A 25,042-nucleotide genomic window follows, 5' to 3' on the forward strand; every position below is an offset into this window, starting at 1 on the left:
CTAGCATAGGAGTTAGAGGATGGATGTATTGAATTTTATTTTCCTGCTATGAACTATGTTAGCAGAGGAGTCAAGGGCACGGGGAAGTGGAAACTATTTCCTTTCAAAAGCTTAGTAGAGGACCTTGAAGATGGGGGCGACGAGGGCATACTGTGTTAGAAAAATTTATTTCGTTTGTCGTTAACGAACAATGTTTGCCGCTGCGAAAATTACGGGGATCGACCTACCCGGTCAGGTCGTGGGGGTGTGGGGGCAACGCCCCCATAAAAATTTTTCAGAAATCACACAACCATTCGCAAGGCAATGTATCAAAATTCTCAACGTACTGGACGAGTGCTCGGGCGAGCGTGCGTTCGGCAGGTCGACTTGACAAGGGGATGGGGCGAGCAGGTGAAGGGAGCGGGGCGAGCAGGCAGCAGATGTGATGGGCGAGCGTGCGCTGGTTGGGCGAGCGTGCGAGAGCGAAGAAGGTGCTTGGGCGTGAATGCGGCGTGATGGCAGACGAGCGTCGAGAGGGCGAGGGTGAAGCGCGGCAGGCGATGGCGAGAGCAGAAGGCGGGCGAGCGTGGCGCTTGGGCGAGCAGGAGGTGAACCGGGCGAGCTGGGGTGAAGCTCGGGCGAGCAGGATGCGCGGCGCGGGGCGAGCTTGGGCGAGCATGGCGCCGGGCGAGCGTCTGCGTGCGGTGCTGGGCGACCGCTGCGCCAAGAGCGGGCGAGCTGGGGTGAAGCTTGGGCGAGCGTGGCGCTTGGGCGAGCAGGAGGTGCGCCGGGCGAGCTGGGGTGAAGCTTGGGCGAGCGTGGCGCTTGGGCGAACATGAGGTGCGCCGGGCGAGCTGGGGTGAAGCTTGGGCGAGCGTGGCGCTTGGGCGAGCATGAGGTGCGCCGGGCGAGCTGGGGTGAAGCTTGGGCGAGCGTGGCGCTTGGGCGAGCAGGAGGTGCGCCGGGGGAGCGGGGGTGAAGCTTTGGGCAAGCGTGGCGCTTGGGCGAGCAGGAGGTGCGCCGGGCGAGCGGGGGTGAAGCTTTGGGCGAGCAGGAGGTGCACCAGGTGAGGCGATGGTGGAGCGGTAGCTTGGGCGAGGCGGGGCCGGCGCGCGGGGTGAAGCGGTAGCTCGGGTGATGGCGAGGTGATGATAAAGCGGTGCTAGGATTACGATTTGATTTGTTTCCAAATTTTTGGGGACTGACGAAAGGCTGGAAGATAATGCACAACTCGCACCCGGTAACCCGAGGACAGCACGACTAATCGAACTTCGAACCTGCGATTCAGTTCGACTCGGGAGATACCCCATGGATGAGCCCATTATCCCTGTCCCATCCCTAGCCCAAATGGAAGACAGGCTCATCAAGGGCCCAGGTATTCTCTTATAAATACCAGGTTTGAGCGTATGATATTGGATTCACTATATTGTTTTCAGCAGCACCTTTAGCTACTCCCCCTATATATCGTCAGTCACTGACTTGAGCGTCGGAGGGGCTACGCCAGGACACCCTCCTGGCCCCCTTTAACGGTCTTTTTCGTGATTTCAGGCTCAGGACAATTTCAAAACCCTGCGTCTGCACTAGTGACACTTGCTGGGAGCGGACCCTAAATTTCCCGTGAGTATCACCGAGTTTAGGATTTTGATCGACCATTTGAGCATCGGAAGATTATATTCGAGGAGTGCTTCCATGCATTCCAGAGATCAATAGGCCTTGAGAATCCCTTAGGATACAGCCTTAACCAGAGTGGGGAGATTAGAGAAGATAACATCATCAACATTGCATTTAATATCGCTTCAAACATAAAATTAATTCAGTTTTTATTTAATATAACATGAAACAATTTTTGAGTTTAAATAATTTGGATATATAATTTTGATATGATTATTCATCCATCGTGCTCACTAATGTCGTGTCACTCATTTATTGGATATATAATTTTGATATGAGTCATTGCATCTAATATATGAGTGATAACGAATCAAAACTACACACACATGGATTTTATCAATCTAAAAACAAATTTTTTTCATTATTATTAGCGATTAAGTAAATATAATTTGTGCTATTTTTTTATGATTTCTAGAAATTTCAAGAACATGGTGAATAAATTGTAGTCGATAACTATAGATTTACAAAAATAGATTTTTATTAAACATAAAATATTTTTTGCATATTAAAATAACAATTATTATTATAAATACCACATCCAAGTGTAACTCCCCTCTTCATTTCTCGTGTGAAACAACTCGTTCATAATATTAGGCAATCTGCTAGCTGGTTTTCTCCTCTTTCTCACACACAGACAATCAAGAATGAAATTATACTTGATAAATCACATGATAATTGTCACATGTAAGGTTCTACAAAAGAAATTTTGGGTTGATATATGTTGTTTGATCTTCAATTGAGCTGTTGCTTGATCCTTTAATCTCTCCACTATTTTCTCTCCTGGCTTGCCATCTAGCCCCACTCTCTATTTTCCTTCTGTATCTTTTCTTTTTCAAATTTCAATTCCATCAGCTGACACCCCTTTTGTTTTTCATCGCTATCACTTTCTATCTTGGTAAATGAGTGAATCTTGTGGCATTTTCCTCTCATGCGATTTTCTTTGTTTTTTCTTTCTGGGTTTTTTGGAGGAAAAGAATTGAGCTTTATTTGTTTTTTAAATGTTTATCTTACAAATTTGTCTTCTTGGAATGATCTGCATTTGTTTGCTATTGTATTGAGTTCTTGTGGGACGGATCATTTGCTTCTGCGGAGTGCCTTGCATTTGCTCCAAGAATTTTTTGCATCAAGGTAGTTGAAATAAATGAGATTTGGCATTAATAAGTAAACTGTATTGCTGATTTTAATGACAGCTAATGTTTTTACATATGTGTTGTCGTATAGGCTTGATCAGTTCTATCCTTTGTGTATTTTAAATTTCTAAGCAATCCCAAATTAAGTTATGGGGTTGAAACTTGAAATTTTTGAAAGAAATAAATATAAAACTTGGAATTATTTTCATGAGACTGCCGCTTGTCAGATGAAGTCCGCCACCGCGCATGATTAGTATCCACTGTTGTTTGCACATAGAGCATAGTTTTGGACATTTAGATGTCAGGCATGATAGACCTGAAACTGGGAAGCTCTTTTCTTGTTGTTTTTTAAAAATCTGTATGGTATATGTGCCACTACTTATGTTTAAAACTCAGTTATCAGCTGTTTTTTAATATTAAACTTTCAACACTGCCTTTTTGTTATGTGACAGTCAGTACTGATGCGGCATTTGTTTTTACTAGTATAGCTCTTATGGGACTTTGCTTTCTGGCACTGCCTTATTGTCCAGAGTATGGAAGAGTTCTTATGTAGATTTAGAGGTTTTTTTTTCTTTTTTTATTTTCTGGCCGTCATCAGAATTTATGTAGATTTAGAGGTTAATGATTGACATCGTGTGATATGTACTCCTTTATTTAGTGTTTAGCTCAGAATGTATGAAAGCCTTTACAGATTCTATAAAACTGGTGTGTTGAGAATAACAGGGAAAGGATGGAGATAAATCAATTCAGTCACTTCGTTCATACCTGCTGTATATTGGTTGTGTTCCGTGGGCTGGTTTTTAAGTTATGAGCTTCTTTTTTTTGTTATGTTGTCGCATTGCATGAGTTGTCGTTGTGGAATAGTAGAAATAACTGCGGAAATAAATGAAGATTTGTTTGAATTATTTGTCTACACACCCAGAATAAACATGTAGCTATAGCAAGTACCATTGCTTTGACTTTGGCCATTATCTGGATTTTCTGAGGTATTTGATTAGTTTGACTCATGTGATCAAGGTAAGTTGATGACTTCAATTGTTTATGTTAAGTTTGTTTCCTCGGTTTGGGATTGATGAATCATGGATGAATGATTTGGTGATTTGTAGATCTCTCAGAATCTGATTGGTTTGATAAAGAATTGGACTTCAATGTGCTGCCTCAGTTATCTATTTTAACTTCACATGGCTTTGATTTTGTTGATGTCTGTTATTAGCATGGACTCTTCCAAAGAATGTTGCTATGTTTCTTTACTGTGTCGATTTCCAGTCTTATGGCTTATCTGGAATCAATTGCGCTATCGTTTTCAGAGCACAACTATAATTTTTTATGTTCTTCTGCTTGTGTGCTAAACTCGAGATTTCTATTTACTTTCTTTATTTGTTTTTTTGCAAGAACTGAAGATGAGTATGACAAGTCAAAGTGAGGAATGGATGAATTCCAAGAACGGCACTGACTCACCATCTGTTGATGATATTAGTAGCAGTGGGAATATGGAAGCGAATGGTCCACTTAAAAAAGGTCCCTGGACTTCTGCAGAAGATGCAATTTTAGTTGAATATGTTAACAAGCACGGTGAAGGGAATTGGAATGCAGTTCAGAAACACTCCGGACTTGCCCGCTGTGGAAAAAGTTGTCGTTTGAGATGGGCAAACCACCTCAGACCGGATCTTAAAAAAGGTGCATTTAGCCCGGAGGAGGAGCGCCATATCATTGAACTTCATGCCAAGATGGGAAATAAATGGGCCCGAATGGCAGCTGAGGTGTGTGTTACCCTTTCAAATAATCTCATCTATACGTAAAAACACGTTGCAGATTTCCCTTGTTGCCGTAAAATATGTCTGATAATGAATACAATCATGATATAACTATGTTATTGATATTCAAAAAAAGTATACTTGTTTCATGAAAATAAACTGTTAACTTTGATGATCAATTTCCTTGAATTGAATTCAAGAACTCCCGAAAGTTAATAACTTTAATGAGCTGATAAAGACCCGATCTCATTTGTGATATTTTAATCTCATCCATACTATACGGCCTTACCAGAGTTTTACAAAACCGTTTGACAGGCATTACAGGAATATATCATCAATAAAAAAAATACTGCTTCGAAAAACTTGTAAAACAGGTCCACTTTCATGTTTTTTGAGTTTAAAGAAATGGAATGCAAATGTTTTGTTATACTAATGTGTTCTTTGTTCATGAGACAACATCATCACACGAGACGTGATGTGCATGACATGCATCTATTAGCCCAAGTGAAAACGGGAGGGAGAAGGTTCTTTATTGAATAATATATCCCGGATTTTATTACTTTTTATTATTTGGAAGATGAAAAATTCAGCCCATGATTACAAGAAGGAAAACTTGCAGATACTGTACAAATTAATAAAGACACTTTGATATTAATTGCAGCAGGCTTAAAGTACTAATTACTCGTGACTTTATGCTGTACAACAATTGCCATTGATCTTAAATTACACCATAACTTCTCATTTTCTGTCGGATTGGGGATTATTGTCGATTATAATATATAAAATACATATGTTATCTGACTCAGTTCAAATGTATGCACTTGTCTAGCTCCGGAAGTGCAAAGGAAATTTAAGTAATTTCAGTTTTTAGATCTTCTCAAAGCATTGGGGTGGATTGATTTGGGTTTTATTAGTGTTTTCTTATAGTTTATGAAATAATTTGTCCATTTCCTGGTAACAGTTATGACATTCATTCCTTAGTAGAAAAACTTCCGCTGCTTATGTTCTCTTTACAGCTATTGTTTTTTCGTCTGCTATGACTTTTTTCATTATCGCTGTTTAGTTTCCATAACAATGTGCTTGATACTTCACCGACCCCTCCCAATCTTCAGTTCTGATCATACTCTAAGGAAACTCCATCTGTACTCGTTACATCATTGGCAAACAAGGCTAATGCACGTTTAATTTTTTACTGTCTAGCCTTGGATATTTTCAGCTTTATGTGTTCATGAGTGTGGTAATGCTAATCACTGAAATATTAATTTTACAACTTCAGATGTACCTTTACGGCATTACCTTATTCGCGTATCCTGCAGATATACTTTTTCTAATTCATTTTCTCGTTTTTTTTTGCTATTTAGTTGCCTGGTCGCACAGATAATGAGATCAAGAACTATTGGAACACAAGAATCAAAAGAAGACAGCGTGCTGGCTTACCAATCTATCCACCTGATATCTGTTTCCAAGCATCAAATGAGAGCGAACAAAATGATGAAATGGCTGCTTTCTTATATGGTGACGCCCATCATCCCGATTATTTGCCAATCAATCACTTTGAGTTTCCTCATGTCGAATTTAAAACAATGGAACTAGATCAGCTTCTGTATCCTACGGTATTCCTTGATCTTCCTCCTGAAAGCTTGCTTGATGTCCCAGCTAATAGCTTTTTATCACAAGGTCCGGATTCTTCTTACCCTGAGAAATATTTACACTCCACGATTTATCCATCCAAGAAATTTCGAGGATCAGAATCTTTGTTCCCTGGTTTAAATACCAGTGTAGGCAACACTGCACCAGATGAAAATCATTTTCAAAGTGATGGTTCTATGCAGATTTCTGAATCTTTTGTGTTCCCTTCCACCTTTGATCATAATTTGACACCTGATCATGCATCATCCTCAAGTGCACTTCCCGGCACCCATGCCATATTAAATAGCAACACCTCTTCTTCTGAGCCTCCTTGGGCAATGAAGCTGGAGCTCCCTTCACTCCAAACTCATATGGGTAGTTGGGGCTCACCCTCGCCCCCATTGCCTTCCCTCGAGTCTGTTGATACTTTGATCCAAACTCTTCCAAATGAAAACGTTCACTTGTGTAACCTTTCACCTCGAGACAGTGGATTGTTGCATGCTGTACTGTATGAATCAAATAGTATGAAAAACTCGAGGAACAACTCTTTCCATCAGACTTCAAATGCTTCCATTATGCAGGTTGATATGATGGACACCTCATCTCATGATATCCACGAAACTGAATGGAAAGCAATTGCAGAGCCAATCTCTCCTTTATGTCACTCATCGTCATCCATGTTCAGTGAGTGCACCCCTATTAGTAGAAACTCATTTGATGAGCTCCATTCTTCAGGGATAATGCCAGGTCTGCATATTTCTATACTGCATTTTTTAATATTCATCGTTAACCGACTGTGGAATTATCGTTTCTTTTAAATTTGTTTTGCATTTTATTCTCTGGAACATGCTAATTACTTCTTCCTGTTGATTTGAATCTAAAGTTAAGGACGAAGCTGCGGATGACCTGGTTCTGATGGAAAATCACAACATGACTGAAGTAATAAACCAGATGGTCTTCTCCACACCAGATTTCTTGCTAGCTTCCGACTTTTTTGCTCCTAAGAAACACCAGTCGAACAACCATTCTTTGCTGAAAGATGCACTAGGCACATTTCTTTGTGATGATTTAAGCAAGGACTGCAAGCAAATGGATATGCCCGAATCATGTTTATGGAATGCTATGCCCACCGTTTAGTCACTTTACCTTTTTACTTTTGCTGCAACTCTTCCAATACCCGCGAACACACTTTTCTAGTTTCCAACTTGATTTTGCTATAGACTGCAGTTTTTTCATAAATCTGGAACTATTCCGTGATATTTGTTGGTTGTCCTGTTTAAATCTGGAAACAAAGATAAGGGCACATCGTGTTTCATTTGAGAGTCGCACGCAGAGCTTCATTATTTCTTGGAGTTTGCTTGAATATTATCATTGCTTTTATATCATTTTGCTTTTGGTTGATTAGTCTGTGTCGGTTCTCAAAGTCTCATGGGCACATTACCATTAACAGCATTCACTTGAATGAACCAGAAACTCGGTTCCGGATTCCAAATGATAGATTAACTGTATTATCTCTTCAAATTCAATGGATATATATGTGGTGTCTTATTGTACCTTATTTCTGTCTTTCGGATTACATGTTTTATGTATTACCCAAACACATTTTTTCAGAAACAACAAATTTTCTAGCACGAAGACAAGGCCTGAAGTATTTGGTAGTTTAATAACAAGCGAATTGATCCCCTCAGAAAAGCCAAGAGCAAAATCAGGATTCACAAGTGATTGATAAAATCAGCTACATTGATGATACGTTTCGTTAAAAACAATGTTTCGTACAAAGTGATATTCGGAGCAGAATGTTGATGGGACAACATAAATGGATTGATGTGATTTATCCACAGCACAACTGAAGCTGTCCTGAAAAATACAATTTACAGTCTGATAGCAACAATTATCAATGATCAGTTACTGACTGAACTTTTGCTCATTTAAAGTACACAGCAAATACAATAAACATATGGAAATTTCAGTTTACTGGTATCGTCATGAAAGTTCACGAATGTAGTTACATTATCCTTTCGGGTACAATTTTTTCACAAATAACGTTCATTTACTGAACAAGAGGCATCCATTACCTTTATCCAAAGTTAACTCCGCTGTCTCACCCTCCTTCCACTAGTATCACCACCGTCAGATAGCTGAGCCCAAACACTTCGAGACTTGCCGCCGCCGCCGCCGCCGCAATCCTCATCGCAGCCAGCTACGGTCTTCAAAAGCTCGGATTGTAGAGCTGAGAAATTTTCTTTCAGGTTTTCAAAGCCATCCGAACGCATAACAGCTGAAACGGCATGATTAAGGACATGAAAAACTAAGAAAATTTTCAAGATTTTTTTTTTGAAATAAAAAAAATATTAGCCGCAAGCTTATGAACATTGCACCATTTTCATTAAACTTAAAATTTCAAACCAATTATATTTGCGAGTTTGGGCGCACTTCTAATATGCATAACCAACCCATAACATTTTAACTTTCAAAATAAAGAAAAACACTGAAAAGTTCATAGCTACGAACCACATAGGTAAACTAATAATAAAAATGAAAAGTCAAATAGAACCATTTAACTAAGAATATGAGGTAAATTTGAACTACAAGCAATTAGTTTAGTTACACGGCCCCACCCACCTTAGGCCTTTTTTTCATGTTGGTTACATTTATGGGTGCTTGTTATTGTTGAAAATTCAAGGTAGTATTTGCAATTACATTAAATGGTAGGGTGGGTCAGTCAGTCAGTAAGTCAGGACCTGACAATAAGCATAAGTGCAACCATGATGAGAATGGGAATTACCACGGCGAGAACAGAAAAAAACGCAGACGGATGAGACTTCGTAACGATAAACCACTGGAAATTGATTTATAAACAAAAATGGCATTTAATCCTATACCTGCCAAGTTCTCGGCAGCAAAACTAAGGCAAACTCTTTTCAATTCTGAAGCATGGCAACGATCTGCCAAAGCAAGTATCTGTGACACAGAATTCACAGATATATCCTTGCAGAGATGAGATTCGCACATCCGTCTAAGTCTTCCTAAACCATAACGATCAGCTGCTGCCAGCAACTTTGCAGTTAATGTGTCGGTTACCAAGGGAGAAGAACAGGAGCTAGATGCGATGAGCTCATCTTCCACCAATGCATCTCGGTATATAAAGTGCAGAATAGCCTAAAAATACCAACAAACTTCAGTAATCAATAAGAGTAGCAGAAACAAACAAAGTTCATTTACGATTTTACATCCTAAAGGATATCACCTCTAGAAGTGAAACAAAACATCAAGTAAACAGTAAAGTAAGAGGTAAGAAAACAGTACCAGGAACAGATTATATTGCAATTTCTTAAGTCTTACCTTAAAAACTTCAGGTTCCGTGTCTGAAACAATAATCTCTTGCTCATCACTATCAAATCCTTCAAAAAGCTCAGACCGGAGTGTGGGGGAACGTGCAGCAAGTACCAACTTGTGGGCATGAAATTTCTCCCCAGCCACATTAAAAACAATGTCAGAACCTTCCCTATTCTCCAGAAGCATTCCAAAATGCGACCCAATATCAGAATCAGGGACATGAATCGAATTTAAACTAGAAGAATCTATGGCAGAAACCACAACTCCAACAGTACAGTTAATCTTCAAGCAATCATCTTTAAGATAATCTGAACTTTCAAGCAACGCTCTTCTGAAAAACCTTTTGTATCCCCTGTATTCAGTATATTGATAACCACATATGAGAACTCAAAATTGGGTGAGGGATGAAAATCTTCTAATCTTAAGAATCAAATATTTTCTTTATAAAATTTAAGTAATATAAATAATATTCCAAACAAAGTTTCAGAATGTGTTCTCCACGTTTGCTCCAAGAGAAAGCAACCCTTATCACATTATTTGTGATCTAAACTCCCATTCCACGAGAATCTTTTTCAACCTAAAAAGAAATTCATGGAGCTATCACCCAAACTTCTCAATTTACAGGACTCGCTCATTGTCATATGGCGACTAGCAAACAACACAAAAACTAAATCGAGTTTATTGCCTGGCTTGGTTGCAGCATCAGAAGTATTTGATGAACCTATTTAGTATTCACCAAACATCCTATGTATATGCTGTCACAAAAAACTGCAACAGCAGTAACCGAGAGGTAATCAAATCCCCTTCTCCACAAGCTTGAAAATAAGGTACCAAATTGATGTACACTAGGCAATCATCCTCGGTAGTCCCAGAAAAGGTTACATTAATAGACCTGAAACTGCGCCAAGCATTTCAGAAATCGCATGCTCAACAAACTTCATTAAAAGAGAACCACCAATTTAATCCTACAATCAGAAACTGTAATCCCACAAGGTCGTGAATTCCTAAAGTGATTTATCTGAATTTTAGTGTAATCAAATCAACCACAGCATTCAGATGAGGCTCATTCAAGAATAGATTAACTACTTGTTCCCCTGGAGTATTTGTTTGATAAATGTTATGATATCTACCAATTTTTTAAGGGTACCTTTTTCTTGACGCAACACTGTGAAACTGAGGGTTACTATGGTTTCATAAGAGCTAAAATATTACCAAATACTTGATCAAAATACATTGGTTACTCCAATATCTAAATTAGCACAGTGGACAACACAAAATTTAAACTTTATATAGCAAATATTTAGAAAATGAATACAATAATTTTCTCAACTCTGAATGCCAAGCAAGCCACAATCCTTTCCCGATCCCATTGTCGAGATAGAACATGGTCATCAAGAGACCAACAGAGCCAAATCTAAAACACAATTCATCTAGCAAATGTCCCAATAAATTTACATTTCTACGGTTCAGAACACAATCAATCAGAAGAAAAACAAACACCATCATCAAGAACCAAATGAAAATTCAATAAAACTAAAGCTTGCCCAACCCACGGTATATCAACAAAGCAGCTTAAATAATGAAAAAAATAAAAGCAAGAATACATAGGACTTTACCACATGCTGCCGCGGTATTTAAGAGTATATGGACCGCTTTCCAGCGACCTATCAAAATGGCTGTGCACTTTGTGCTTCCCTTTGCCGCTCTGGTCAACCAAAGTAAGCTCGAACAGCGCCCGCACATCCGTACCATCGCTAGCTAAAGCAATGAAAACTGAGACATAAGTAGAATTATCCTCCACGTTTTTACCATCGGGGTAAAAGTAAATTGCCCACTTATATCCTCCAACGGTGAAATCTTCGCTGGCAATGTGTTTGCCGACACCCAAGCCTTTGGCGAGGGAGTACCCCTGGATCACAAACCTGTGAGAACCATTAATCGTCTCCGTTACGTAACGAGAGCTCGTGGGTGAAATCAGCGAGTTCTGATTCGGGATTTTTTCCGGCGCTCCTGACATTAATGGATCCGCCTGTGAGTTTTAGGGGTAAAGTGGCTCAGATATGTACGGTGGATGATTGTCAAAAGGATCACGAAAATTGATTTCGTGTCGATTGAGGGATGTGGATTAGGGTTTTGTATTTAAAGTTGGGGAAATTCTGATAATCGGTTGCGGAGAAAGAAAAGAGACGAATTAAATTTGTTGTAATGTGAAATTTTTAAGCATAAGATACTTAAGTAAAATATTATATATAAATATAACGATATTATTATATATGAAAATGATAAATATGTACGGAGTTCAACTTAAAAAGTACAACTTAAATAATTATTAAATAATTATTCCTTATCTCGCGTTCGGTTCTTTTTTATTTAGTTTGCAGGTCTTTTGTGGAGATCCGGACGCTAATCATATTCTTAATCATCATTGGGACAACTTAATCAATTATAATAAATATGGTCTAAATTGTTTTTTTTTAAATGCCAGAATATAATGGGATTCAATCTAATATATGTATCAGTATTAAAGTACAAATCTTGTACTATATATATATACAATCATTCAACTAAGGTTTAACAACTAAATGTCAAGTGTCAAAACCCTATCTCTAATTCAAGTCCGTAGTCTCCACTCTAGTCACGATCTATCTTCATCTCCTCGACCCTGAACCTTTCTCACATGTTGTCATGCACACATACAAACACGACAACAGCCGGATAACTCCGGTAAGATATATATCCCAATATAAACAATGTAAACATGCAGTCATATAAAAGCATATATAAAAGCATGTAACACATATCCATAACATGTATCAAATCTGAAAACCATGTATCAATGCAATCTCTGAATCACACTCTGTGACTCCTAGACTCTGACTCGACTCATCCTAATCTAGGGATCCCGATCTGAATAAGAACGCAACGTTCTCCCATCTACTTTACCCCAGCTAGATGGTGGTAGGCGTTCTTAGTCCCAGACTTTGGCTGTCTATATTTAAGATCTGCAATAGGAGTCGGTCTCCTCCTCAGTCTATCGATATATATCCAAAAGTCCAGTGACTTGGCGGTTCTGCCAAAGACTAGGCGTATCTGTCCAACTTTAACTCATGCTTTGCTACAATTCAATAGAGTAAGCATATCAATCTCAAGTATTGCAAATATCAAATGCAATAATCATTCAGTATGTGATTTTGGGAAACTTAAGTCAAATCTACTCGAGTTGTGCAATCCCGAATCAACATTTATTTATACATTTCTTTATATCAATCTGACTCTGTCGAAGTCTCGGATTCAATGCCTGTCAATACTCAATCTAGCAATGACAATAACGGGGAATACAATATCAATACCTTCCTCAATCAATACTAGATATAATCAGAACTGAATCAAATTCGGTTTCAACAGCATAACTGCACAATCTCAATATACACATCCATACAAATCAACAGATATCAATACCAACATCTCATAATCGATACAATACAAATCTGATATCAAATCTCAATCAAATCAACTCTGGAAATCATAACAATTCTATACGATATCCATTCTTCAATCCGGTTTCGATTATATGATGTCTAACATGTTAGAACCACCATATATGAATCATATCCGATTCCTTCAACATCATAATTTCAAAACATATCAAAACGTAACAAACTTACGTCTAGTTGTAGCATGTGTCGATAGGAACTCAGTACTGAAGTCGGATTCAAATCAGACGGACGGATCGAAATACAAAGACGTAAGAATTATTCAATTCTTTCTCGTGCTTCCCTTTCTTCGTTTCTTCCTTTTTCTTTCTGAGGAATGAATTTTGATATGTTTATATATATCATGCATGTTTTTAAGCTAGGTGGCTCATTTCTTTGCGCAGCACGTCTCGCGCATATGCGTGACTCTCCTCGGCGCATATGCGCGAGACAATATGTCTCGGCGCGTCTGTCTCACGGTAGCTCGCGCATATGCGCGTCCCTCTTCCGCGCATATGCGTGAGTTCCTCTGGAATTTTACTTGGCTTCTCGGATAACTCGCGCATATGCGCGCACCACTTCCGCATATGCGCGAGGTTCTCTGGACATCGTGTTTGCCAATACACCTCCTCGCACATATGCGCGCCCTATCTCGCACATATACGCGAGGTCCTCTGCCTTCCTCGCGCCTGTGCGCGCATCATGTCGCGCATGTGCGCGAGAGGCACTGTCCTCGCACATTCGACCTCACATGCTGAATCAAATCGTGTCCCGATTAATCCTCTCCTAATCATATCAATTCACAATAAATCAATTCGCAGATTAACAGATAAAAATTCCGGGCATTACACCCTTGATTATGATTGAAAGCCCGTAATATTCATGTTATTTGTGTGATTAAATATCTTTTCTCAAAGGTGTGATAATGTATAATTTTTAAATAATGATTAAGATAAGATTGTATATTGACCATAATATCCTTGAATTGTCTATTTCAATATAATATGAAAATTAAAATTAGTGAAAATTTAATAATTAATATAATATTTAAATTTTTATTATATTTTTTATAAATTAATTTCATATATTTTTATTATTTTCAATCATTTTTAAAAAAATAAATTGTAATACAAATCTATCTTAAATTAAATTTTTATAAATTTTTAATCTTGTTAATTAATTTTTTAATGAAAATAATATTTATTAAATTCTAATTTATTTTGTTTATTAATTAAAATTAATTTTAGTAAATGTAAACTATAATTATAAATATTTAATTATTTATCAGATTATTTTAAGAATATTTATAATTATTTTTAAAAAACAATAATATTGTAATTATTATTAAACTTTATTTTACATTAATATTTAAAATATTATTGCTATTTTAAATATCAAAATAAATGCATATTTAAAAATTTATTTCTAATAAATATATTTAAATTATTTTTAATAAATGTAAATTATAATTATAAATATTTAATTACTTATCCAATTATTTTAAGAATATATATTTAATTAGCACTTGGGGCATTTTGGTCAATACAATAAAATTTACAAAATTAATAAATTATTTTAAAATCATACAAAACATCATGTTATTTATCACTCCATACTATTAATCAACATCTCTCATTTTTTTAATCATTCTAATTACTAATCATTTACTTATCTCATCACACATACCAAACGGAGCCAAAAAGTACAACTTAGTAGTTTGTAAATTACATTAATTAAATAAATAATATTAACGAGTTTTATGTCACATAGTCAATTCGGATAATAAAATTTTAGCAAATTTTTTTTATATCTATATTATTATTATTATAATAAAAATGTGATCACAACATCAAAATATTTATTTAATTTCATAATCATTCTTCTTATCCTATTAAAAACCTACTCAAATCACTTCATATTATATATAGAAAAAATATATACAAAACTTCTCTTTTAAGCCAAACAATTATTCTAAATTAAAAATAATTTCGCGTTAATTGTTTAGTATTATTTAGTCAAATTAAAAATAATAATTACACGTGCAACGCTTAAATATCTTTTACTAGTATATATAAAAATGTGCGACGTGTCTCTTGGACACTGGAGGAAAATGATGCTGCAATGAAAATTTTATGTTGATTATTTATGGGCATAATCGGTTGCCTTGAGATTTTCAAAATGAAATTTTGGTTCCATGGTAAACGTGTACTGTACAGTATCCCATATTAATTTTTTTTAAAGTTTTTGGAAGCATGTCGGCCTTCGGGTCTGGTTGCCCCGCCAAACATGAATAATTTCTCACTTTCTCGTCTATTAAGTGCCATGTACATCATCTATCTCATCTATTTCTTCATTCTCACCTACATCATCCAAGCATAATTAGTTTACGGACTCAACAAACACATTCAAGTACTAGAAAATATATAATATCATAGTAAGACATGCATAGGACGTGTGAATATATACTTAAAACACTTCTTGTTTCACTTTTATACGATGATATATGACGTAGTTGTAGTAAGATTAATTTGAACACATGCTTAAAGTTTCATGATCATGTAGCTAGTTGCACAACCTAGGATTATCATTCGATACCGATGATCGTGAAACAACTCCCAAATAACATTAAAAAAAAAAAAAACCCTCTTTAGACTCCAAATTAACTTCTTTCAAACCCTTTCACCCAAACTTGGACTTGGGGATCACATGGAATGAAAAAAGCTTCACTTACTCATATCAAAATATGTCGTTATTTGTAAATATACCTCGCAATAACACATCATAATATTTATATGCATGCATCTTTAATCAAAATAATACATAAAAAAAGGTTTTTTTTTTTGTCTGGTTGGACTTCTATTATTTGTTTAACTTGGTCCGAAAACCGACCCATGAGTATAATTAAAAGAACAAATATTTTCATTTATTAAAATCCTCAAAAATTCGATAAAATTAAATAAAACATGTATAATTATTAATAATTATTTTCATAATTTTTTCCTTGCATGGCTAGTTTCTTTTCCCTTCGTCCGTATCATGCCCCTACCTGAAAATATCAAAACAAGTTCTCTTTGTAGCATATACATTCATAATTAAATATTTAATCACCTATATTTATTGATTGAAATTGAGTAATTAATTCATTTAAATTCTCTCGGAAGTGGATAAGTGAATGATGGACATTACAACTCCTCCGCTATAATTAATTTTTCGTCACTTTTAATATTTAATTATATAAAATCATGTAAATAGTAAATATCCATTTATATTTTTAGGGCATTACTTTATTATAAATACCATAATTCATATAATCATGCTACTAAAATTTGTTGGATCTTTAAAAATATTTTACAGGAAAAAATCATTAAAGTACTTAAAGTTCCATGTATAGAGAAACTTTGGCTATTGAACAAGATCAGTTTCCACCCGTGGCCTCTGTGAATGTAAATGTCACAGATCTAAGGACTTTGTTGGATGATAAAATAATAAAAAAGAGCAGGTAATTCAAGAGAAAATCACAAATAACTGTTGGATATCTAAGGGTAAGATTTTTGAAGTAAATGAAAGGTTTGAAATAAGAAGGGGACTTATTCCAGATAATTAGTGGTGAGTCCATGACCTTTAGGCCGATGAACCAACACTTCTCAAAGAGGATGTTGGATTCAAAGCCGAGAAACCGACGTTTCTTAATGAAAGTGAAGAATTCAGAGCTGATAAATCAAGCTGTTATTATCAGTTTAGTTTACCAGAATGCAGGACGTAAATGGTACCATGTAGGAAACAAGGAATCTTGCTCACAAAAGGAAGTTATCTTATCACAAACCGAAATATTAAAATTACTTGAGGGTCATCTTACCTAGAGAATATGAGTCAAAGATACATGAAAGCGTCTCCAACAAAGGAGAATCGTGAGAAACAAAAGATTCCATGAAAAATCAAATTTGTTCTCCCCTCAAAAAGTGAAATTGGTAATAAATTGAAAGCGACCCAACATCTTTGCAAAAGTGTTAGAGCTTGTTTCTTGGTGGTTTTGTTTTTTGGAAGGAGCTTGACATTTCTTTCTTTTCTTCAGTCCTAGATGAGAAGCCCACTAAAAAAACATGTTTTTCCTTTTTAATGGTGACTTCATATGTGGTAAGAATATTGACTAGATCTTCAATGCTAGCCTCCAACTTGTTTATATCGAAGTTCACCACAAACCCATAAAACAACCTCCAACTTGTTTATATCGAAGTTCACCACAAACCCATAAAACAATTTGATCCGGTTTATCATCTCTTCTCTCCTAACCTTTATTCAAATTCTTCACGGTAACAACGGTTTTGTACGCATATAAAATCAAATGGGCCAAACTCATACTCCAACGATGGGCTTCGTTCTTGTCTTTTCTTAGGCATACAAAATTTAAATTTTGTGCCAATACTTTCAAATAAAAACAATCACTTTCATTCTGAGTTCCATATCTTCAGTGTCATCATATTTTTACAATTTAACATTTTTCGTTAGAATAAATGCTATCAACAGTAGCGTAGAAACGAACTTGTAGAGATAAACCAATAACCGAAACAAGTATGATGTTTACAGTATGACTATTGTGTAAAAGAAAGCAAAACCAAGCCGAGGCCTATAGCGTGTACAGTTTCCTTAAAACAGATTCGTCCTCTCCGGTATGTACTTCGAGGTTTCAGCGGACGTCTGTTTCTTAGGATATAACGGAACAACCAGCAGTGACTTAGCACGAGACACTACTACGACGAACTGCAAACATACCTTTACTTTATCACCGAGATTTAACGGAGGCCAAATGGAAAAATAACAATATGAAATACAAGGGAGTGCTTGAAAGAGATAAAATTTTCATATGTTTGAAATGAGGAAATAAAATCACTATTTATAAGCCCCAAAATGCACACCAAGAGTCATGCAAGATTAATTAACTCGATTAATCTTCCCATTAACTCAAAAATATGAAGAGCCAAAACTCTTCAACTAACTCAAGAATGTGGAGAGCCAAAAGACACTCTCACATTCATGAGACATAATTTTTATTCAAACTCTAAATTTGATTAAATTTCCAACAATCTCCCACATGAATGAAAACTGATACAAATCTTGGTGACAAAGTTCTACAATTGAATCCTGCATAGATAGGTAGGTGTTACCCTTTGAACCTTCCCTCATGAAATATATTTGCTTTACTAGCTGACAAGTAGACACTGATGTCTTAGAACTGTTCTGCCGTTTATGTAAATTAAGATATACTTCACACAGACTCTCCCTGATACTATTCAGTTCTCATGATTGTGTTCGTTTTGGTCATGAACACACGCTTGGTTCTGCGAGAGGGTCTAGAAATGAGCCTTACAATTCATTCGAAGCGGCCCCACTTCTCTCTCACATAAGTGATTCTATATTCTTCTCATCAGAATCATTAAAAGTCGTAAGCTTATCCTCAACATTCACTGTTTCATAATAGAATGGGCTAGGGATAATCCCCACAGTGATTCTCTAAATTAGTGCGATTAGGTTTTCCCATTGAACCTAGTTCTTGGGATCTCCAGTCATCGTAGGTTGGGTTTTCCTTCACACCAATTTATTCTATAGGCTTGATCTCCATTCTCCTTGACATTTTTGCAACTAACTCTCTGTTTAATTCCTTGGTTAGCGGATCCGCTATATTATCCTTTGACTTTACATAGTCAACAGAGATAACTCCGGTTGAGAGCAGTTGTCTGATGGTATTGTGTCTACGACGTATATGCATAGACTTACCATTATACATTTTATTTTGTGCTCTTCCAATCGCAGATTAGCTATCATAATGTATGCATATAGCCGACAATGATTTTTTCCGATCCTAGAACATCTTCTAAGAAGTGACGCAGTCATTCAGCCTCTTCAGCAAACTTTTCAAGAGCTATAAACTCAGATTCCATCGTGGATCTGGCTATTACAGTTTGTTTAGAAGATTTCCACACAACTGCTGCACCTCCTAAAGTGAATACAAATCCACTTGTAGATTTTGAGTATTTCATATCAGATATCCAATTTGCATCGCCTGTATCCTTCAATAACAGTAGGATATCTGGTATAGTGCAGCCCATGATTACGAGTGTACCTTAAATATCTTAGCAATCTGATAATTGCTTTCCAGTGTTCAACTCCTGGATTACTCGTGAATCTACTCAATTTGCTCACTACATAAGCTATGTCTGGTCTTGTACAACTCATTAAGTACATCAGACTTCCAATAAGTCGAGAGTATTATAATTGAGACATACTCTCACCTCGATTCTTTGATATATGTTTACTGGTATCTATCGGGGTTCTAGCTAATGCAGAGTCATCCTTATATATTTTGTCAACATAATGTGACTGATTTAGAACTAGCCCTTATGATGTTCTATGAATTTTAATTCCAAGGATTACATTGGCTAAGCCCAAATCTTACATGTCAAATCTTGAGTTCAATAACTTCTTGGTAGATTTGATCATCTTATCATTACTACCAATTATAAATATGTCATCTACGTAAATACATAAAATGACATATCCATTTTCAGTGGTTTTTATGTATACACATTTGTCATATTCACTGAATTTAAATCCACTTTCTATCATGGCTTTATCAAATTTTTCGTGTCATTGCTTTGGTACTTGTTTTAAGCCATATAGAGACTTCACCAGTTTACAAACCTTGTTTTCCTGTCCAGTCGCAGAAAATCTTTCAGGTTGTTCCATGTAAATTTCTTCTTCTAAATCTCCATTTAGAAAAGCTGTCTTTACGTCCATTTAGTGTACTTCAAGATTTTGCAAGGCGGCAATTGCGAGTACCACACGAATAGAGGTTATTCTCGATACAAGATAATATGTGTCAAAGTAATCAAACCCTTCACGTTGATGGTAACCTTTGATTATCAATCTGGCTTTATACTTATCTATGGTTCCATGTGATTTCATTTTCCTTTTGAAAATCCATTTACATCCTAGTGGTTTGCTTCCCGGAGGAAGATTTACTAATTCCCACGTATGGTTTTGTAAAATGAATTCCATTTCGGAATTGATAGCCTCTTTCCATAGAGGTCCCTCAGATGAACTCATTGCTTCCTTGAAGCTTTGAGATTCACTTTCCATCATGAAAGTGATTAAATATAGACCAAAGAATTTCTCAGTCCTAGCTCTCTTGCTACGTCTAGGTTCAATATCTTGATCAAGCTTTTGTTCTTTATCAATTGTCTCATACAATCTTTTGGATGAACTTTGTTCTTCCTTAGATTTGTATGGAAACATGTGTTCAAAGAACGGAGAATTTCTTGATTTCATTATCGTATTCTTGTGAATATCAGGTATTTGAGATTCGTGTACAAGAAAACGATACGCGCTACTGTTTTGAGCATATCCAATGAAAATGCAATCAACAGTTTTTGGTCATATATTTACTTTCTTTGGAGTGGGTATTGCTACCTTGGCAAGACACCCCCACATTCGCAAGTATTGGTAGGAAGGTCTTCTACCTTTCCATAACTCGTATGGACTTTTATCTTGCTTCTTTCGGGGCACCTTATTTAAAAGGTAATTCGCTGTTAGAACAGCTTCCCCCCACATGTTCTGTGGTAAACCAGAACTTAATAACAGCATTCATCATTTCTTTCAAGGTGCGATTCTTTCTCTCTGCAATATCATTTTGCTGAGGAGAATAAGGTGCAGTTCTTTCGTGTTTGATACCATGTTGAGCACAAAACTCAGCAAATGGTGATTCATATTTACCTCCACGATCACTTCTTTGCACCTTAATTTTCTTGCTAAGTTGGTTTTCAACTTCACTCTTATATTGGACAAATTTGTCAATAGCTTCATCCTTACTCTTAAGAAGATACACATAACAAAATTTTGTGCTATCGTCAACAAAAGTAATGAAGTATTTATTTCCACCACGAGTTTGTACACCTTTTAAATCACATATATCACTGTGAATTATATCAAGCGGTTCACTATTTCTTTCAATTGTTCGAAAAGATAATCTCGTTAGTTTTGTCTCAACACAAGTTTCACATTTGTGTTGTTTATCAATTTGGAATGCATGAATGCTTTTCATGTTAATTAGTCTACGAATTGTATCATAATTAACGTGTAAGTCTATCATGCCACAAACAAGAAGACTCAAGCAAGTAAGAAAAAGTATCAACTTTATTCATCACATGCTTAATAGCCATTACATTGAGTTTGAATAACCCATTACAAACATAACATTTGCCAACAAACATTCCACTTTTCGACAAAACAACCTTGTCTGACTCAAAGACAATGCGGAAACCATGCTTGTTAAGAAGCGACCCGGACACCAAGTTCTTGCAGATGTCAGGTACATACAACACATTGTTCAGAGTCAGTTCTTTTCCAGATGTCATCTTTAGAACAACTATTCCTTGACCCTTGATCTCAGAAGTAGCGGAATTTCCCATGAATAACTTTTCCTCATTCATAGATTCCTCAAGAGTAGCAAACATCTCTTTGTCCGAGCAAACATGGCCACTGTCACCAGTGTCGATCCACCACTCCCTTGGGCTTGAATCCACCAGATTAAATTCTGATATTACAGCACAGAGATTCATGTTAGAAACCTCTTGAGATATGTTATCCACCACATTGGCCTCTCGGTTTCTTTTTGGCTTCTTGCATTCAGATGCCTTGTGAACCATGCCATCACAGTTATAGCATTGTCCAGAGAACTTCTTCTTTGAAATGCCTCCTTTGGGTCTCATGTTCAACCTTTTGTTGGAGGAGAAAAAGGTTCTCTTTTTCGATCTTTGAGCATGCTCGACAACATTTGTCTTAGCAGCAACAAGAGAGAACAATCGTCTTTCCGAACTCTTGTTGTCTTCCTCGATGCGAAGTCGAACAATGAGTTCTTCAACATTCATCTCCTTGCACATGTGCTTCAAGTAATTTTCGAAATCTTTTCCAAGCTGGTGGTAGTTTCTCAACAATAGCAGCCACTTGGAATGATTCGCTCAAAGTCATCCCCTCACCGTGAATCTCGTGAAGAATCACTTGGATCTCTTGAACTTGGTCGATAACTGGCTTTGAATCCACTATTTTAAAGTCCAAAAAGCGGCCAACAAGAAACTTCTTGGCCCCGGCATCCTCGGTTTTGTACTTTCTGTCAAGAGATACTCATAGCTCTTTAGACGTTTTCTTTTCGCAAAACACGTTGTAGAGCGAATCGGCCAATCCGTTTAGCACATAGTTTCAGCATAAGAAATCATAATGATTCCATGCCTCCACAGCACTAACAGATTCAACATCTCCCTCACCCTCCTCGAGTTTAGGAGCATCCACAGACAGGAATCTGGCCAGGTTCAGCATTGTTAAGTAGAACAGCATCTTCTGCTGCCACCTTTTGAAGTCCACATCAGTGAACTTTTCAGGCTTTTCACCGTGACTGGCTGGGACAGCAATTACAGCAGCACGTGGGGTAACATGAGGGATAACTTGAGCCACTAGTAGGAACAACATAACTAGTTTTCCTTTAAACGCTGGTTTCAGTAGCCATATATGAAAAAAACCACGTAATGAGTTATCTGTTTTAAGTTTGTAAGAATAAATGCTATCAATAGTAGCGTAGAAACGAACTTGTAGAGATAAAACAATAACCGAAACAAGTGTGATAGTTTACAGTATGACTATTGTGTAAAAGAAAGCAAAAACAAACCGAGGCCTGTAGCGTGTACAGTTTTCTTAAAACAGATTCGCCTCTCTCCGGTATGTGCTTCGAGGTTTCAGCGGACGTCTGTTTCCCAGGATACAACGGAACAACCAGCAGTGAATTAGCACGAGACACTACTACGACGAACTGAAAACATACCTTTACTTTATCACTGAGATTTAATGGAGCCAAATGGAAAGATAACAATATGAAATGCAAGGGAGTGCTTGAAAGAGATAAAATTTTCATATGTTTGAAATGAGGAAATGAACTCACTATTTATAAGTCCAAAATGCACACCAAGAGTCATGCAAGATTAATTAACTCAATTAATCTTCCCATTAACTCAAGAATATGAAGAGCCAAAACTCTTCAACTAACTCAAGAATGTGGAGAGCCAAAAGACACTCCCATATTCATGAGACATAATTTTTATTCAAACTCTAAATTTGATTAAATTTCTAATATTTTTATCCATCCAAGAAAATAATATACTATTTCATTATATTATAACCTCATTGTGGTTGAGTCCAAATCCACGATAAATGAATGTCTGGAAGTTAACCGAGAAAGGTCCCTGATGCGCTCAAGTAATTCAAATAAAAGAAACAACGGGCAATCGGTTTCACAGAAGAACGTGGCCCATGATCGCGGCAGAAGCGGAGAGAAACTCCCAAGCATTGAACAAAAGAGCAACTCGGCAGAATGAATAAAACACAACACACACATGGACAAACTCTTGCAAACTCTATGCAGATTTCACTAGTGATAGCTCAAGAATTTTTCATGTTTTTCATTCCATATTTTAGTTTTTCAAGTCATTGTTACTTAAATTCGAGCAACTTTTTCTGTTATATTTTAATATTTTGTAAACTCTTATAGTTTATTGTAAGAGTTTACAATAAACTATTGTTCGGGTCTATAAATACAACATCTTGAAGATCAAACAAGAGTTTTTGAAAGGGATTCAAAGCATGAGCAGATAGCATTAAGAAATCTGCTATTTGAGAGCACAAGCCCTTGTGTGATGATATATTTGAGATGTACATTTTAAAGGATAAATTTCTCACACACAATCACTCACACATATACAAGAGATCTGAATTTCAAAGTTTCACAAAGACATTAAAGATTGTGTTTATAGTCTAGGCATAAGAGACGTTAAACATTATACGGATTGTGAGGTTACGCCTACAATCGAGAGTGTGCTAGGAGTTTCAATCAGGTAAGAGATAAGTACTAAGTTGAAATGAGATTGTACAAAGTGTTAAATCAAAGTCTTTTAGGCAAAAGATAATTCATAAGTTGAAATTTGTGTCTATTTATTTATTGCATTACTTATCATTTCTACTATTTTTAAAGATACATTGTTAAAATAATTTATGTGTTCTTCAAATGCTAAAATATCGCATACAAAGTGTTTGATAAAATGCTTCAATCAAAATATTTGTACTCATTCAACTTGCATATATTTTTAAATACTTTACAAAATGTTTAATCGGTTTCTACGAAGAATTATTTTGAGTTTCTTCCGCTTGGTTTGAAAATCAAACTCGATTTTGTTCAATATTTCAAGAATCGAGCTATCGTAGCTCAATGATGATCTCCCTAATCGATCATAACACAGTCTTATGAATAGTTAATTAAAATATATGGTATAAATGGAATAAAACGATTTTTTATTCTCGAATCAACCTTTAGTAAACAAAATTAAATTAACAATTGTTTAAAAAGTTATTGTTATTATTGAGTAAATAGCATATTATATTATAGAAATATGAAATTTGACAAGACATTTGAAATGTTTTTTTTTTTAGAAATGAACTTTTCATTTATGAAAAATTTATATACAAACTTAATATATTTTCATATATATATATATATATATCTTATATATATTATTAGTTTTTTTATGGCTCGCTATTTAATATTTTCATATATATATATATATTATATATATAAAAGATTTGTATTTTTTAAACACAACTTCACATATAATGTATTATATATCTTATAATCATAGAACAACAACAATTATTTAATATATTTTGAATGCAAGGCAAGTTGAGCCAAATTTACCAACTTCCAAAATTCTGAATGATAGTCAAAATCACTCTAAATTCCCTTGTTTTGTGTTTTGATATTAAAATTTTCAAATTTGGGTTTCAGTCATGTAACTTATGTTGTGTTTTGGATTTTGATCCTTTTTATGAAATATTGACATTGCACCGTATGATTCAGTATTTCTTGGTGCCTATGTAAATATTTTTCAGGACCACACCAATATTTCCTACGTCACGTCAGAACACCAACAAAAAAATTCCAAAAACCGAAACATGACCTAATATACGAGGCCAAAGCCCA

At 36.1% G+C, this 25,042-nt stretch overlaps 2 protein-coding genes across 5 annotated transcripts; one reads left to right on the forward strand and one right to left on the reverse strand.

The window, feature by feature from the left end:
- Window positions 1-2,233: 2,233 nt before the first annotated feature.
- Window positions 2,234-7,640, forward strand: LOC142543058 (transcription factor MYB33-like). 3 transcript variants are annotated; one of them, XM_075650046.1, is made up of 4 exons: window positions 2,234-2,778; window positions 4,181-4,540; window positions 5,896-6,910; window positions 7,047-7,640. In XM_075650046.1, the coding sequence occupies exons 2-4, from the start codon at window positions 4,181-4,183 to the stop codon at window positions 7,298-7,300; spliced, it is 1,629 nt and encodes a 542-aa protein (XP_075506161.1). In that variant the 5' UTR covers window positions 2,234-2,778; the 3' UTR covers window positions 7,301-7,640. The 3 variants fall into 3 exon arrangements, with proteins under 3 accessions (XP_075506161.1, XP_075506159.1, XP_075506160.1); XM_075650044.1 differs by having other exon boundaries at window positions 4,173-4,540; window positions 7,047-7,639; XM_075650045.1 differs by lacking the exon at window positions 2,234-2,778 and adding an exon at window positions 2,791-3,341 and having other exon boundaries at window positions 3,398-4,540.
- A 162-nt stretch (window positions 7,641-7,802) lies between these two features.
- Window positions 7,803-11,713, reverse strand: LOC142543059 (BTB/POZ and MATH domain-containing protein 4-like). 2 transcript variants are annotated; one of them, XM_075650048.1, is made up of 5 exons: window positions 11,116-11,713; window positions 9,506-9,851; window positions 9,046-9,322; window positions 8,239-8,441; window positions 7,803-8,020 (listed from the first exon to the last, which is right to left on the reverse strand). In XM_075650048.1, exons 1-4 carry the CDS (start codon window positions 11,514-11,516, stop codon window positions 8,251-8,253), a joined length of 1,215 nt encoding a protein of 404 aa, XP_075506163.1. In that variant the 5' UTR covers window positions 11,517-11,713; the 3' UTR covers window positions 7,803-8,020; window positions 8,239-8,250. The 2 variants fall into 2 exon arrangements, with proteins under 2 accessions (XP_075506163.1, XP_075506162.1); XM_075650047.1 differs by lacking the exon at window positions 7,803-8,020 and having other exon boundaries at window positions 8,050-8,441.
- Between the last annotated feature and the right edge of the window lie 13,329 nt (window positions 11,714-25,042).

This window comes from Primulina tabacum, chromosome 4, assembly GCF_025594145.1.
Source record: "Primulina tabacum isolate GXHZ01 chromosome 4, ASM2559414v2, whole genome shotgun sequence".
Lineage (NCBI taxonomy): Eukaryota > Viridiplantae > Streptophyta > Magnoliopsida > Lamiales > Gesneriaceae > Primulina > Primulina tabacum.